At 40.3% G+C, this 18,201-nt stretch overlaps 1 protein-coding gene across 1 annotated transcript in view; it reads right to left on the bottom strand.

Moving 5' to 3' along the window:
- Positions 1 to 18,201, bottom strand: part of ntrk2a (neurotrophic tyrosine kinase, receptor, type 2a) — a gene marked incomplete at both ends in the record, with an annotated part of 95,839 nt that overhangs the window by 13,909 nt on the left and 63,729 nt on the right. Inside the window, 5 exons of the mRNA XM_080499600.1 lie at positions 1,253 to 1,343; positions 2,503 to 2,658; positions 2,793 to 2,965; positions 8,083 to 8,213; positions 15,653 to 15,841. Coding sequence (XP_080355726.1) covers positions 1,253 to 1,343; positions 2,503 to 2,658; positions 2,793 to 2,965; positions 8,083 to 8,213; positions 15,653 to 15,841 — 740 coding nt within the window. The remainder of the gene's footprint in view (positions 1 to 1,252; positions 1,344 to 2,502; positions 2,659 to 2,792; positions 2,966 to 8,082; positions 8,214 to 15,652; positions 15,842 to 18,201) is intronic.

Here is an 18,201-nt window from a genome sequence, read left to right as displayed (position 1 = left end):
CAGTAGCATTAGCACGATTTAGCAATATACAGCATGCAGCCAGTCATCTATAAAGTGAAACATTATTTGCTGAGCGGTGGATTACAATTTTAATTACTTCCACTGTCATTAAACACAAACTCAAGATAGAGTTGGATGTGGAGTGTCCCAGTCCTCAGCCATCAGGAGAATCAGTGGGGATACAGCACAATCCTTTTGTCTCATGCTGACCAGTAATCTTTATTTAAGTGCTGGACTAAGATGTCCTGATGCATTTCAAATAAAGGGACCATAGACAAGTAGAACACTTTGTGTGCAATTTGTGGTCATTTTTACAGTGAGTTTATTTCAAATTTTTAGGCATCTTACTCTTGGACCATATGAGTTTCCACTATCGCTCATTTTATTTTGAATTATATTAAGTCCTATTTTAATTTATTCCTTTTTTTCTTTCCCATTGTTTCACCTAATTTTAATTGTTCGTTCGAAATGAATAAATCACAATCAAATAATGTATTCAATGCTTTCTTCTCAAAGAAGTCCAGGTGATTTTTTTTTTTTTTTAGAAAGTCACAGTTGTTTGATATTGTAATGTTTAAAGAAATATAATCGGGGCTTCATATAATCTTCATGCAATCTGTAAAATTAACTGTTAATGAAACTTTTTTATGACATATCGTTACCTCTTTGTGTAAGTCCAAATTATATAGTTTGTTCATTCATCTTGTTATTATGTCGTAAGTCTTTAGTAAAAAAAAAAAAAAAAAGATCAAACTAGTTTTTGTGGGAGTTTCATTTTGAATTTGTGCAAAAATTTCTAATGAAATAATTTGCCTTTGCTCGTCATGCAGCTGTATACCAGATGTTAATAGACGTTCATAATTCAAAATGAGCACCTGTTTAATAAAAGAACAGTGAATACATTATATAATTAAAAAGGCTGTTTGTGTATTGGTTGTCAGCAGCACAAACTGCAGTAATTATCCAAATGAGCAGCACTTCTGTTCTGTCAGCACATGGTATGACATAAACCGATTCAACAAGCCATGCTAATCATTTTCTCTCACCATGAGGTCATTCAAATATTTACGGCACGGGATCACAGTGCGCTCCACATGTATGTTTAATTTCCCTGCACTGTGCTCAGCAAGCATCTTACTGTGACTCCGTCGGAGTCCGTCAATCATGCCCATGCAGGGAGTAGCAGAGAGAGATCCATGCAGCAGGGAGGAGGGAGGCTGGAAGAAGGGCCAGAAAAAATATCGACACATACACCTACCCTGTAGTAGTCAGTGCTGTACACATCTCTGGACATGCCAAAGTCTCCGATCTTTACCAGCAGGTTCTCACCGACCAGGCAGTTCCTATATGAGCAAGAAACAAACACATGTTACCAAACAAAACCCAGCAAGAATACACATTTTCAAATGTTTATCCTAAATATTAATTGTAAAACTTCCTCTGTTAAACAAAGGATTAGCATTTTTTTTATTAACAAACCAAGATGAGACCAAAATGAAAACTTTATTACTATTCAACAGAAACAACAAAGTGAAAAAAATATTTTTTTTTTTTAATGATTTCTACACTATTGTAGTAATGAATGAGTTCCTTAAACAGACTCTTTTCTGCTACAGATTTTCGGACTATCTTTACTGCAGGCAGGATTTTGTGCTTGACTGCATTAATTCTTTTCATGGTCGCTTTATTCTTCAAACTATGCACATTCATCCACTTTCACAACTAATTTGGTTTTTCATTTCCAAATTATGCTCACATGAATAAATACACCTGCTGTGTACCAACCACCAACAAGAATTTTAAGGGAACTGAGAAACATAACCTATTTTGTTTATAGATGTTTAACAACACTCAACACAAAGGTTTAAAAAAGTTGGGGTGGGAATGTAAATTTGAACAGGATTCAATGATCCATACATCTCACAGTCATGTATCTTTAACAAAAGAACAAAGACAACATGTAAATACAAAACAAAAAAATCCTTGATTCGATGACAGTTACAGACAGTTGGGGGGGACAGACCCATAAATGTACTGGTATGTAGCTTTTGGGAAACAAATGGGCAGTTTTTCAGTTTTCCTCTGTCAAGTGAGTTTTGAATCAGAGAATATGGCCATGGATCATATGACTATTTGTTGCACAATACAGCTTAAATTGACATTTTTTCTAGTCACCTTACAATTTTACCACACATTTTAATCATCTTTACTGTTGAAGAGAGTTTCTGTGCCTGTCTAAAATATCTTTATGTAAACGAGCTGCTGCCAATTGAGGCTATTGAATGAAAAATGCATACAATACAGTGCATTATTTTTTTTTTTCTTCAAATGGGATATCTTGTCTTTTTTTCATATATTTATAATTTACAATGGGCTCATGTGTTTGCCTTGTGATGGACTACTGACCTGTCCAGGATGAACCCTGCCCCCATGACCCTGAACAAGTTAAAGCGATATAGAAGAAGATGGAGAATTACACAGCTTTCAGTAATAAACACATACCTGGTGGCCAAGTCACGGTGCACAAAGTGCTGTGAAGCCAGGTAGACCATGCCAGATGCTATCTGCTGGGCAATGTGCAGCATCTGAGACTGGGTCAGCTCCACAGGTCGAGTGGTCTGACCCTCCGCCATCAGAACTGCATCTGGACCATGAGCCCTGTGAGGGAAGGGGTGGAGGATCCGGCATTAGAGGGTCATTTTAATCCAAGCATTTTCTTGAAATGTTATTAATTTAAGAAACAACCACTGGGATTTTGTTAACACTATAGGAATAAATGAAGAGAGCCACACCTGAGGAACTTATTGAGGTCTCCATGTTTCATGTACTCGAACACCATGATGAGAGGGTCGCTCTCCACGCACACTCCATAGAAAGTGACGATGTGTTCATGCTGGAGATTGGTCAGCAGCTCTGCCTCACGATGGAAATCCTTCCTGGCATTTTCACTGGCCTCCTTTAGGGTCTAGGTGCACATAAAAGTGAAAAAAGAAAAACTCAAACATTGAGCCACATACACCATTGCCAATTAGTCATTTTCACAGTGGATCCAGTCGCCTCCAATTTATCTGGCTGTTGTCCACTATGAAAAAAAAAAAGCCTCATAAAAATAAGTTATAGCAACTCGGCAGACAAAATTACGAGCAGATAAGAAAGACTGATACAATTGCAGAGCTGGAAAGTTTTTATATTAATGCCAGCCTTTACAAAGCAAAGCACTGTTTACATTCATTATATTTGCTTGTTCCTTTCAAAACTAATCTTTGTCTCCCTTGCATGAATCAGGAAATCTGTCAGGGAGATTGTGTAATACAAGCATTTGTGACAGAAACGGGGGGGGGGGGATTATGTGAAGGAGGTAAAGAGAGAGAGAAAGGAAACGAGTAGGTTACAGGAAATAAAAGTGATATGAGGGTCTGTATTCATTTCACATCCAAAGCAGAAAAATATAGAACGCTCCTCTTGTCCTACATGAATAATTGATTGTCTTCCTACAGTGTAAGATATGGATATATGTGAGTTTTCACCTTGTGTATGTGTTTCTGTCTGTCGGGCAGTCTGTCTGTCTGTGTAGTAACAACCGACAGAGTATCTTATTACAAGTACAGGTCTAAAGGACAAGGACAGGTCAGTGAGAAAGCTCCAGAAGAAGAAAAACGACCTGTGACCTTTCGTTCAGAATGCTGAGTTGCCAGAAAATGAGACCAAAACCAGCTCCACCCACCCATATTCACCCAATTATGTATCAGAAACAATGAGCCTTGGTCATATACATTAGATGTAATGTGATACATAAAATGAGGCAGTAGGTTAGTACAGTACAGATACTGTATGGAAGGCTATGCTCCATTCTCAACTTGGAACACGATATCAAACATGTATGGGAAATGTTAGTTGGCTGACTGAACCAACTTTCCTCTGATGGATTCTTACATTTGGGGACTGAGAGCATTTTAAGATGATGTTTCTGTTTCAGATCATGTGACAAAGTTAGTGATTGATGGACCTATTAATGGTTAAAATGATTAATGGTACCATATGGGTCAGTGGAAAACACTAAAAAGAACAGCTTTTGGGTTGCCAGATTGTGGGAAACAATTTTTTTATTGGGTGTTTTTTCCATGTATTTTGTAACACTGCACATATAAATATTGGAAAGCCATTTACAGCAAGGAGTTAGCAGACTTCCACAGAGGCCAATTCCCCCCCCCCCCCCCCCTTCTGTAAAATGCAAATCTGCAACTGCAACCAGCAGAGAGGTTGTGGATGTATTGGGTATTTTTTCATATTGCTTTCATTGGTTACATTAATTATTCCTCTTTGTTAAAGGTGTGCATTGTACTTCTTCATTTTTCACTGTCAAGACTATTATTAAGTTGGGCACATTTGCTTAATTACATTGTTTTCTTCAACATCTGGTTCTTCAGCACAATTAGTGAGATATTCAACAGGTTATCACATAGTCCTTTCACCCATCTATCTTTTATGCGGTTTTATGCAACAGAATGTGAAAATGTCTGTATTGAATGTGAATGAGGAGTTATAAAAGCTCAATAACTTCATGTCTCATCACTATTCATTGTAACTGACGTTACATGTCGTTACATGACATTATATGACGTCAAATGCATACAATTAGTGGTTCAAATGTCTCCATCTGGCTTCATGATATACCTTTTTCTGTAATCTTGCTACAGACCAACTAACCAAAATAAAAACAAAACAAAACTGATTGTTAGTGGTTCATTTTGTAAACACGAAGTTTGATATTGGAGAAGAATTAAACGTTGGCACAATCGAACAGCACAGCTGTTGCTGTAAATTGATATGAAATTTGGCTGTAAAGACCTAGGAAATCCTTTATTGTCGGCCCATAACACTTTTCTAGGGGGTGACAATTTAAAAATTGCATCACAGTGCTTATTGTGCTCTATTACACTTTGTGGCCATCCTTCGTTTCATTGATGAATATTTAATGTTACACTGCATGCTCCTGGCACAAAGGAGACCTGGAATACAAATTTTGCTTAAAGGGGAAAGAAAAAGGTTTTATTTTTTTTATTTCTCCAAACATCTGGGCTCAATCAGCTAACTGTTCACTGTATCAAATGACCATTGCAACGAATATTAATCATCACATGTTGAGGTTGAAATCGGGAAAGTTGCAACAGACACTTTCCTGTGAGCCAGAAACGTCTATGCGGGAACCATCGCGCTGTGACGAGCTGAACTCAAAGTTGCATTAATTCCCTAGCCAAAAGCTATAATATTCCACTGTTAGTCATCGAATCCAAGCACAGTGCAGTCCTTGGACAAATAAAAAGCAATCAACAACCTCTTGCTTGAGAATGTAGTGACTCATTTACATGTGCGAAGGCAACATTATTGGAAGTGCTCGGCATTCATGATTGATGACTTGCAGCAGTGTGAGTGTGTTTGTATGCATGTGTGCACGTGCATATTTTTGCGTGAATGTGCATTTGTAAAAGCGAGCTGGTGATCGATGGTGCCTCTGTTTAATATACAGATACAGTAAAACTTGCTTCTGTATGGATGGATGGCTGATTGATTGTCGACTGGAACATTGGGGCCATTAAGCTCTATTAGAGACTGCAGCTCATTGTAATGTGGTGGCCTGTACAATCAAAGGCATGTTCCTGTAATGTAGCATGCATGACAGACTGCAATGTAACTACAGTACTGAGCATTTTAACTCAATATTTATGTACACTTCCAGACACAAATCACAGTTATTTGCAAACCATGTTGTGTGATGGCAAAATGAGAAGGAACACGAACAAACTCTTTAGAGCTGCTTCATGTACATTATTAATCAGGCTCCCTCAAACTTTTGCCCAAATTTGAACTGAACTCTCACAGAGACAGCAAAGAAAATGCAAATCAGCGCTCGAGAAGATTATATAATCAAAAGACTTCCAGCGTATCTTTCACAGAACTGGTATATTACATTACTTCCCTCCATGTGGTGTAAAATGGCATTTATATTACTTCAATAAATTATTGTGTGTCCTTGGTTGACATGGTTTGCATCAGAGAGGGCCAGGTGCCTACACAAATATTCAAAAAAGGGGGGGGGGAAAAAAAGTTTCTCTGCAAGTGGTGTCGAAGTCATACGGATTACTTTGGTTTTGGATGGTAAACTTCAATCTGAAATGAGTAACAGAAATTACTGGAAATAAAGTGAGCCTGGATGCCCTGGAGTCGGATCGGGACCTTTTGTTTCCTTGACAGGGTCTTGGACTCACTCTCCGGCACGCCAAGTGTCACTTCATCTGTATAACAAATAGGACGGCTGACACTGCTCTGTTTCCTGCGCTGTGACGCAATGAAGTAGGTTGTTGTTGAAGTTCTGAGAAATCTGAGAAATCTGAACGTGAGCTTTCTGCATTTATGCAACGTGGTGCATGTGTCTGCGGTACCAGAAGAATGAATAAGCTTCATCTGTCCATGTATCATGCCGTGAGCAGGTTGTCATCTACGTCTTACACTGAAGTGAGCCTTATTGCCTTTTTGTGGGATTTTGCTGCACAATCCTTTTAAATAGGAGCGAGTGGAGGTAGTGTGATCGTTTATCTGAAAAAAATCTGTTTCCCTCAGCCTCCATCACGCCCTCATTTTGTTGACGCAGCAACAAGTAGGCAGCGGGATGAGTGTAATGTGCTGTAAGCAAGTCTTACATTAGCTAATTGAAAAAAAAAAAAATCTGATGGATTGGGGGAGTTAAATCAATGACGTGATTAACTGATCGACCTGCATCATACCTTCATGCTGCCACATCCCGCAGTTTAAGAAATACAATTTGTATGTGTAAGTGCTGATTATATAACGTTCTCCTGCCGTTAACATGCAGACTGCGTCTTCCTCTCCGATTGAGAACTCTGCTTTCCAGGATTTTCAGGTGCATATTTTTCCATGGAGCTCAGACTGAGCTAAAACTAAGCTGGCAGCGTACTTCTGCAGGCGGTTTAGAGCTAAGCTGGAGGAGCAGGAGGTGGAGGAAATAAGGTGGAGGATTTGAGGAGAGAGAGAGAGAGAGAGAGAGAGAGAGAGAGAGAGAGAGAGAGAGAGAGAGAGAGAGAGAGAGAGAGTACTGCAGGTGAGAGGAGAGGAAGAGGAGGGTTGCAGAGGACAGGGGGAGAAGATGGTCTTTCACAGGTCATGTATTGTTAATGAGAAGTTCTTCACCATTGGGATAATGTTTCACTGCAGACCAGCCCAAAGAGCAGCCTGGATGGGAAACTGATGCACAGATAGATGTGACGGGAGCATGCTCCCTGGGAAAACCTTCAATTTGACCCCGGAAGTCAGCGGTTTTCAGTGCAATTTCACCTTCGTCTTTTTTCTTTTCTTTTTTTAAACCTTTGAAGAAATAGCTTTCTAACAATAACGGAGGAAATATAAGTGAACATGGGTACAATATCTGAAGGCTCGTATTTCAAAATGTCACGTATCCATTTCAGAAACACAAGATTATCTGCTATAAACAGTTCAATATTTTGAATTTATTTCAGGTATCAGGTCTCACTGCTAAATATTGTTGAGAAGGCAATAACTTCACCTTCAATAACAACATAAAGGGCTTAATTTTTTTGCTGTCAGTTGTTGTGCAGGTCCAGGGGTTTTCAAAAATATCTCAATGTGAAACTGGACCCCTCTGGAAATGAAATAGGTTATATTCTTTTTTAATGCAAACAGGATGTTATATTTATTTTATTTTCCAAAGACAATCTGACCTTCAAAGTCTGGGCTTTTTCATAAAACCGAGGGAAAGTAAAGTTTGTGAGTTTATAGGAGTAGTTACAGATGTTTTCCTCTCAAGTCGAACAGTAATTGCGTATTTCAGAGAATAAAATCACAGAAAATAAAGTGAAGATTGACACATTTGGTGAAATTATGAGTGTTAAGGAGTTTCTTTGCCGTAGAAAACATTTTATCGAAAGAGACCAGGCACCTGTGTTATTTTATGATTTTAATCAAGAGTGCTCAGAGTGATTTGGACATTTTTCAGCTTTTGACATTTTTTTTTCTCTAAAACTTGCAAATCATTTCCTTTCAGCTTACCTTAACAGCAACTAGGATCTTCTCCTGGTCAGGGGAGAGGTTGTAACACTCAGCCAAGAAGACTTTTCCAAAGGCTCCTTCTCCCAACTCTCTCTTCAGCACGATGTTGTGCCTCTTAATATGCTGCACGACTGTTGAATGGAGAAAAAAACAGAGGAAAGCACTTTAAGTAAAGAAACACTACAACCTTTTATATATAAATAAATAAATATATATATATATATATATATATATATATATATATATATATATATATATATATATATATATATATATATATATATATATATATATATATATATATATATATATATATATATATATATAGGAGAGGTGCCTCATGCTGTGTCATCATGCCAAGTAGACTTCAGTCTTGAAACTTTAATCATGGATAATTTTTTATTTAATGAGTTCATTTTATGTGGTCTGTCCTGTCGGTCCCTGTAACTTTATGAGTTAGATATGATCGGTTACTTTATAGCTCAATTTAGTAATACCATTACCTTATGTATCAACCCTCTATAAGCTCCTCACTAATATATGTGTTTGGGGTTTGGGTTAGAAATGCTAAACTAAAGAGGTTTTTTTCATGATCTGTTTATACTAGGAGAAATATAATAATAATAATAATAATAATAATAATAATAATAATAATAATAATAATAATAATAATAATACAGTGCATAAAGGTGTTTTTGTTTTCTACTGCTACCAGGATAAATGCGTGGATTTATTTGACACATCTCAAATGAACTCTGGTAATGAGCATCAACCATAACGTACATTGCATTTTACACGGTAATGATAACATATGATATCTGTCTTGCAAAGTGTGTTTCTTGCCTTTAATTACACAGTGCAAAGGCAGTGACACCAGTTATCTGAGAAGTTATTGTTGTTGCTCTGAGCTCTACCTGATATATAAAACAATACTTAACCTTCCTACAGTTCTTCAGTTCTCAGCAGTTCTTCCTACAATGAGTGTTATCATCACTTCAAACCTGTCACAGTTTTATTGGCACTGTTTAAATACAATAAATTAACCCTATTGACTTCTGCCTGTTTAATGTAAACATTAAACATTGGCTCTTTGGGAACAATTGCATCGCTGCAGCTGCAGGGCACCCCAACAGTATCAAAGAGTGAGTTTTTCTAAAGTTTAAAATAAATTCAATTGTGTGTTAACCATAAAAATACAGTCCTGCTCTTGGGGATATCTTATCTTCATTCAGGCAATTTCATTTTGAAGAAAAATATTGTTTTATTAATGTATTTCATTCTACATCGAGGGTTTGTTTCCGTTGCTTGAATATTTCACAATGTTTATCTCACACAAAGTCAACTATAAGTTAACCAAATTGCTGATTCTTTCCACCATTTTAGTGTACAATAAATTCCCAAGAAAAGAGCTTGCACAGAATCAAGTCCTTTTCACCCACAGTTGGAATAGAGTCAACAACCTCGCTCTCTGTTGCTAAGTAACTGCCGACTCTTTGCCAGCTGATTTTAAGAAAATTTGGCATCACATCATGGTTATGATGCAAGGTTTCTTTTCTACAGAATGATTAACAGCATGGCGCCCTCTATAACCCAGTTAAGCCCCGTCTTTTGATTGCGGGCCAGATGTGTCTTCATGCAAGAAAACACATTATTCTGATATGCATGCTAATGGCTGTGAGTTGCACACAAACGCACGCACACCCGCATGAACAAAAAGGACACCCAGAGTTGTGATTTATGTGTGATGTGATTAAGAGGTGCATTTGAAGAAAAGCTGTCCACTCAGAATATCACATTAGAGCCCTGCTACGCTCTCAGAAGAAGCAGCATCGATCCAAACCGTAAGCTACTGAGTTCTGCCATAACACAATATTGTACAGGCAGACAGAGACATGCAGAGCAGCGAGGTAAACATAGGAAGTCACATAACTGAAAGTGGCTAAAGCTAAGTTAAGGCTGCAAAGTATTTGTATCTGATAAGATGAGTGGAACAGATTATGCCATTCTACAATCAGAAATTCTTCTTTCGTATACACTGTGGGATTTGGGCCTGTGAGGGTGAATACACTAAACAATAGTTTGTAGATTCCCATGATGGTAAAGTCATAGTTTTTTTCACCATTACATGAAAACTAATAGAACAATGGGTTGATTCTTGGTTAGCTTCACCTGGTCATTTTCTTGGGGCACGGGCTCCAGGTAACACTGTCAAGCTTGAATATCATATTAGGTCATAGTGGTCGTCACTTTCGGATCAGTACAGAGAGACAATTAAACTTGTTGTTCCTGAACTGATAAAATCACAAAACCATTTTGATCAGGACAAACATTATCCGTTACAACCAGGTCATCTGGAAGTGCCATGGGTGTCTTGTGTGAAGAACAGCCTTGAAGAGGAAAATACAAAGAAATGCAGAATGTCTATTCTTTTTAGTATTTCTTTCACTTATGCTTGATGTTCCCATTGGTCAACATGGGAGATTACTCAACAACAATGATGTTAAAAAAAATTGTTACTCTTGGAACCACATGTAAAACAAGGTTTAGTAGTATTAATGCATCTATTGTCACCAAGTCAAAATAAAAGGTGGACTTGGCACTGTTTGGAATAAAATCTAGAATCATGGCTGCTCTTGTAGGGTGTGTACCAGCTAAATGTTTTGCCACATTTGTGTGTATGTTGGAGTACTTCCCACAAAGTTTCTCCATAATTTTATGGGCACAAGCGTAGATAACACAGAAGAAAAAACCCAGACAAATTAACTTAATTGTTGCATGCTTTGTTTAACCCGGCTTTACTTTGAAATGCCATGAGGTTTTGGTGAAGCAGCATTGCTTGTCGCCAATCATGAAAGAATGGGCAAGATCCCAAAACGCACTGAATCTCTGCGGTGGGGTTGCTTTTGTGAGGGCTTTATGTAAGACACATGCCTCTGCTTGTATGTCTCTGTTGGTTTTGTATGTCTGTCTCCTGAAATAATGTGTTTAAATTATACTTATTTTGCCAATTACATTTCGGGACAAAAATAAATTATATTTGCACACATTTTCTAAAATCAATACAATCTTTTCTTTTCACAAAAGGCTTTCAGGAGTTCCTCATTAAGGATGACAAAAGCTTCACACACCATCAAATACATACTTGTGGCCATTAACACAACAATAAGCATGTTACTGAAATAGTTTCACAGCTGCTGCACAGTCATGTTTAGTTGATTTATAAAATCAAGTTTTGTTTTTTTTTAATCTTCAATAACAATCCCGATTTCACATTTTCACATTTGGGATTATTTAGGAGGCTGTTTTAAAAAGTTTGAACAAACATTCCCAAGGGTGTCAAAAAACAGCTGCTCTTTCGGGGGTCAGGAGAATGTTTTATCCAAACAAGGTTTTTTCTTAAACTTTTGGGGTGAATGAATAATAATAAAAGGAAATAAATCTTTTTTTACCTTTTTAAAATCTGAATTGTATGATTATACAGAAACAATGCACACATATTAGAAGGGGCAGGATTAAATGTGATTTGCTTCTTCTGTTCTATCTCTTTTTCAGACTTAATTAAATGTTTGTGTGTATGTGGATTTAAGTGAGTCATGATCACTATATCTGTAGGGAAATGGGTGTATTTCTCCATGAACTGTAGATATAAATGTATAGAGTTAAATATGTCATAAAAAAGTTATGATATACATGTGTACATGTCACCACCATTAACCAGCTGCAAATATACCTTGTATGGTATCACTTTGCAATTATTCAAGCCTTTCAAATTAAGATTCCTTGGAGCACCTGAACTAAAGCTGCAGCAGCCACAAGTGCAAACTGTATTTTATCCAGTGGCACTAAAGCAAAAGCAAGCAAAGCGACAAATCACACAACAACTTGCAGAAACGTTAAACATTTGAAACTTTGGGAAGCACATTCGTTAAAATATTTCCACACTGGAGATGATCGAAGGCATGCGTTTATCTCTTGGTACAGAAAGCGTCAGTGTGACTGAAAGTAAAGAGTGTTTGTTAAATACATTATTTATTGCTGCCTCAACATAGCATTATGTCTTCAACTCAAAAACAGCAGTAGCAGGTTGCATGTCACCACAATTTCCCATGTGACAACACCGCACAATAAAGCCAAATCCCCACAAGACAGCTACCCACCATTTAACCAGCTAATTACCTCACCGCACCACTTCCTACTGTGGTGGTATAATAAGCATTCACCCATGAAAAGGCCTTGCACCACTTCTCCTTAATTAACACCCTCAAATAGCAAATAAATTGATGTGTGCAGACCAGTGCCTCCTCTATTGCCTTTCTTCCTCTTTGGCAGGACGATTTAATGGTTCTTACAGCATTTCCTGCTGTTTTTGTCTTTCATGTTGGATTTATAAAGCACCCTTTCAAGTATGTTTTTTTGCATTTATATACAGAACAATTTGTCATGATTGCTTCACATACCAGCCCCAAACTTTCCCTATCAGGTTATTTTATTTCTGAGAGCCATATATCTGTCGTGAATTTTCTAAGTTGGTTTTAGTATTAGACTGCAGACCTGAGCATGGCACCCAGCAATAGGTGTCTATAATTAACCTCGATTGAAATATGATTCCTCGTTTGTCAAACTTTCCACACTTACTCTGTAGTTGCTCCTAATTAGTACCTGTCTTCCATGCTTGTCACCTACATTAATTTCCCCTCATTTAGCTTCACTCCATCCATTCTCATTATATTATCTTCACTTTTCTTATGAAACATCCCTCTGCTCCCAAATGTTTTCTCCCTCCTGCTATTTAGTGATAACCTAACAGATCTATCTTACTATGTTGACCCATTAGTCTTTCTCATCAATTGTTTGTGACAACATTACCACGAAGAGGAACAATACATTTCATCATGCATCTTGCCTTCCATCCTTTCCTTCCTTTACCCGTCAATCTCTCCCCCTTTCCCTTCAGAGTCCTCTCTCGCACCTATCCTCCTTAATCAGGATCCTATAAACAACCAGAGAAATTAATGTCTCGGGACATAATTATTCCCTGTTTGCCATCTGCCACTTCTTCTGTTCCTCCTCCTCTCATCTGACTGAAATCTTTCCATGACCCCGGATGCTGACGTGAAACAGCTCGAACAGCTTGGAAATCGTGCGTTTGGTAGTTGGAACCAAGCATTGCGATAGGTGAAAGTCACAATCGTGTTTGACAGGTGCTTTCAGGAGAAGACAACCAGAAACGTCAAACTGTTTCTCTGTCAAAGTCCTCGAGCAATTAATGCCCTGACTCTGATTCTCTCCTCTGTTTTCCACCTCCTTCTTCTCTGGCACCGTGCCCAACTAAATGCCATCCTGTCAGGAACCGTAGCGAAATGTAACCTAAATTTTTGTAACTGTGTACGCTCTATGTGTGTCTAAATGGGTGTTTTCGAATACTGTGAGCACGTGTTGTCTGGTGAATAAGATTTTCCAGTACAACGTTAATCCCCATTCCCTGGATACAGGCAAATGCAAACCTCAAAAGCTCTCCTGGGATACAACTGGTGGAAGAACTGAGAGATAATGCACACGAATCCAAGAAGGTGTAACACAACAGAGATGAATAAAGACACATTCTACTTTGGGGCTACTGCTGAAGGCCATCCAGGTATTTCGTACGTCAAAACTGGTGTCCTTCAAGAAGTTATAACTTTCATCTAATTGCCATAGTTTGATGGGAATATTAATACCTTGATGTCTGAGGACTGAAACAAGCCTGCAGGGAGTCACTGTGTCCTTATTGTACCTGGCCACGCAACAGTTCAGCATATGAATCTGATTAAAACCAGAACAAAACTTTTGAAAAACAACCTTCAGTTTTTAGGCAGATTGGACCTCAATCTGGATTTTTTTTTTTTTTTAATTCCAATAAATGTTGCAGAAAGGTTTTTAAAAGAGTTGCACAAACTTGTGGTTAGGGCTTATTTTTCAGCTTGTTGTGCAGTGGAGCCAAAGACGCTAAGAGCAGAAGAAATTGAAAAAAGATTAAGAGACAATGTAAAATGTCAAAAGCCTGTTATGGTGCAGTGGCTGCACCATCTCCATATGTCTGTGATCTTGGTTTAAAACAATGCCCACCTGTGTCAAAGCATATATGACCACTGCCACGTCACAGTGATCATTACTACGGAGGAGATGTGGCCATTTCACATGAGATTGCACTGAAAAACCTTGGATCATACCTGATTTAGAGCCACTTGTGTGGAAAAGTGGATCACATGATCGACTGTGACGACCCTTGAATGGAGCAGCTGAAATATTTTCTCTTTTAAAAAGTCCTATTTTGCAACATTTGGTACTTGATCTCACACTAACTGAAAATGCACTGCAATTGATTGTTCACATTTTCCATTTCCTTAAACAACTATTTTTAAATAGATAATTTAAAAAAAAGAGACTTTATATGAACTATTAAACAAACCTTTAACAAAAAAGTGATCCAGTAGTGATCTTTCGAATTCACTCCTTACAGTAACTCCATGATGTAGTGTTGCAGGCTTTCAGAGCTTGTTAAGTGATCTGACGTCGTTATTGTGAAAGTTGCACAGATGAAAGTTTGCAACATTTCTCGTAATCATATTGTTGCTCTATTGCTGCCTGGAGAGCTATTGTCCAATGATTTGAGCAGAAGTGCATACACGCTTCTGGTTGGTTCCCTGGATTTAACATTACCAGACACACGCTGGTTTGGCCCAGTCTTTAAAAAGAATTCAGTTCCTGGCACCCATCTTAGTGCCACTTTGCCAAACTGTCTCCATCAGAGGCTATTGTGTTGGTTTGAAAAGGCCAAGTGCCAAATAATCTGTTAGCATCTCTCTGTATTGATGTCGCTTGTCTATAAGTGAAAGAAGCACACAGAGTAATAGTTGTAATGACTGTAGTATATTAGAAACCCCCCCCCCCCCCCCCACACACACACACACACACACACACACACACACACATCCATAATTTACTGCAACACAAGGCCAAAGCCCATAGAAGTGACTTGTCAATAATCATAATGTCATGTTGATGGACCAGATCAATATCCTTGTGTGCTCTCTGTCTGTCGATTTGTCTGAGGTTTTTTTTTCCGTTCTCTTTTTTCTTCCTCCCATATTTCTCTCTTTCTTCACATACTGTATATTTTCTCTTTCTCCTTCCAAATTTCTTGTTGCTCTTCTATTACATTCAGCTGATTCTGAAGCAAACACTTTTGTTTGTGGAGAGATGCATTGAGGTATTGTCAAAAACCAAATTCAACAGTCTTGCTTTTGTGACTCAGAACCAACTGTTTCAGAGCTTGTGGCTCTTTGCTGCAAATGCAGGTGTATGAGTCACACATGGAAATCTTGAATTTATGAATGGATGCACGCACGTATGCACACACGCACACACACACAGACTTCAGGACTCCATGACAACAAGAGGAGATGTATCACCTTTGTGTGCCACACATGTGAAGTTAATGTGCAGACAGGCTAATATCTGACTAATAAACGTGTTGGTTTTTGTACACAAGCAGTGAACCTGAGCCTGGGAACGCTTTTGTTTTACTCACATGTGTCCGTCTTCAAGAGGCTGTTGGTGCTCCTGAAGTACTGTGGGTTTTCTATAACAGGGATCTTGGTCATGCCAATGATTACAGCGTCAGGACCCATCTCTGAGGAGGAAGGAGTGTTGCTGCCGTTGGAGACGTGATGAAGAGGAGAGGCTGAGTCATCATCATTGCTGATCACTGAAGATGGTCCTGTATGAGCAGAGGAAGATAAGCATATAAAATCACTGCAGCCATGTTTATAAGGTGAGAACACCAGGGAAGCAATCTGAAATGAGATATGTTTGACTGGCGGTGAGGAGATGAGATCCCACACACCTTCTGATGCTCAAAATAGCTCTCCAATACTGGTAATCATGCTTTCACACACATGCAACACACGGATTTGGTCAACCTTGTGTGAATGTGAGAATCCTTGGCAATAACTCTTTCTTTTATTAGGCCACTCTCTTTGTGAACCGTACAAAGTCTGAAAACTTTCCCCATCATTGTCATTCAAGCAACTCTCCAGTCTCTCGTCTCCCCCTTCACTGTGATCGTAACCTTTTCACCCAGTTTTTGCCTGCGGCTGTCCAGAACAGCCAAACATAACTGTGATCATGTTATTTCAAACACATTTCTTTCAAACGGAGTCAGAGTCTTTGCCTCACAAATCTCATTGTGAGTAGTTCTGTGCCAAGTTCAGCACTAATGCACAGCTGCATGCCAGCGGGGTACTTCACAAAACAGTTGAATGCAGCCCCATATAATTTTGCAGTATCTTCCAATAGAGCTGTACCAAGTCAGTTCGATACTTGCTAAAATGCGACTACAAATTCTGAGCGTATAACCATCCATCCATCCATCCATTGGCTACCGCTTTATCCGGGGCCGGGTCGCGGAGGCAGCAGTCCGAGCAGATTTGCCCAGACTTCCCTCGCCCCAGACACTTCCTCCAGCTCCTCCGGTGGCACCCCAAGGCGTTCCCAGGCCAGCCAAGAGACATAGTCCCTCCAGCGTGTCCTGGGTCTGCCCCGAGGCCTCCTACCGGAGGGACATGCCCGAAACACCTCCCTCGGGAGGCGTCCGGGGGGCATCCGAAATAGATGCCCGAGCCACCTCAGCTGGCTCCTCTCGATGTGGAGGAGCAGCGGCTCTACTCCGAGCTCCTCCCTGGTGACTGAGCTCCTCACCCTATCTCTAAGGGTACGCCCAGCCACCCTACGGAGGAAGCTCATTTCAGCCGCTTGTATCCGAGATCTCGTTCTTTCGGTCATGACCCATAGTTCATGACCATAGGTGAGGGTAGGAACGAAGATCGACCGGTAAATCGAGAGCTTCGCTTTTTGGCTCAGCTCCTTCTTCACCACGACGGACCGATACAACGTCCGCATGACTGCAGACGCTGCACCGATCCGCCTGTCGATCTCACGCTCCATCTTTCCCCCACTCGTGAACAAGACCCCAAGATACTTAAACTCCTCCACTTGGGACAAGGGCACTCCACCGACCTGGAGGGGGCAAGCCACCTTTTTCCGGTCGAGAACCATGGCCTCGGATTTAGAGGTGCTGATCCTCATCCCAGCTGCTTCACACTCGGCTGCGAACCGTGTCAGTGCACGCTGGAGATCCAGGCTTGATGGGGCCAACAGAACCACATCATCCGCAAATAGCAGAGATGAGATTCTGTGGTCCCCAAACCGGACCCCCTCTGGCCCCCGGCTGTGCCTCGAAATTCTGTCCATATATATGATGAACAGAACCGGTGACAAAGGACACCCCTGCCGGAGGCCAACGTGCACAGGAAACAGGTCCGACTTACTGCCGGCAATGCGAACCAGACTCCTGCTCCGGGAATACAAGGACCGAACAGCCCACAACAAGGGACCCCGGACTCCGTACTCCCGGAGCACCCCCCACAGGACATCTCGGGGGACGCGGTCGAACGCCTTCTCCAGATCCACAAAACACATGTGGACTGGTTGGGCGAACTCCCACGAACCCTCAAGCACCTGGTGGAGGGTATAGAGCTGGTCCAGTGTTCCACGACCAGGACGAAAACCGCATTGTTCGTCTTGGATCCGAGGTTCGACTAACAGCCGGACCCTCCTCTCCAGTACCCTGGAATAGACTTTCCCGGGGAGGCTGAGGAGTGTGATCCCTCTGTAGTTGGAACACACCCTCCGATCCCCCTTCTTAAAGAGAGGGACCACCACCCCGGTCTGCCAGTCCAGAGGTACTGTCCCCGCCCGCCACACGATGTTGCAGAGACGAGTCAGCCACGACAGTCCCTGCACATCCAGAGACTTAAGGAACTCTGGGCGAATCTCATCCACTCCCGGTGCCTTGCCACCGAGGAGCTTCACAACAACCTCGGTGACTTCAGCTTGGGAAATGGACGAGTCCACCTCTGAGAACCCAGTCTCTGCTTCCTCAATGGAAGACGTGGTGGTGGGATTGAGGAGGTCCTCGAAGTATTCCTTCCACCGCCCAACAATGTCCCCAGTTGAGGTCAACAGCTCCCCACTTCCACTGTAAACAGTGTTGGTGGAGAACTGCTTCCCCCGCCTGAG

The sequence above is a fragment of the Blennius ocellaris genome (assembly GCF_963422515.1).
Source record: "Blennius ocellaris genome assembly, chromosome: 7".
Classification (NCBI taxonomy): domain Eukaryota; kingdom Metazoa; phylum Chordata; class Actinopteri; order Blenniiformes; family Blenniidae; genus Blennius; species Blennius ocellaris.
The sequence above is the reverse complement of the archived record's forward strand: the minus strand, read 5'-3'. Positions and strand labels throughout refer to the sequence as shown.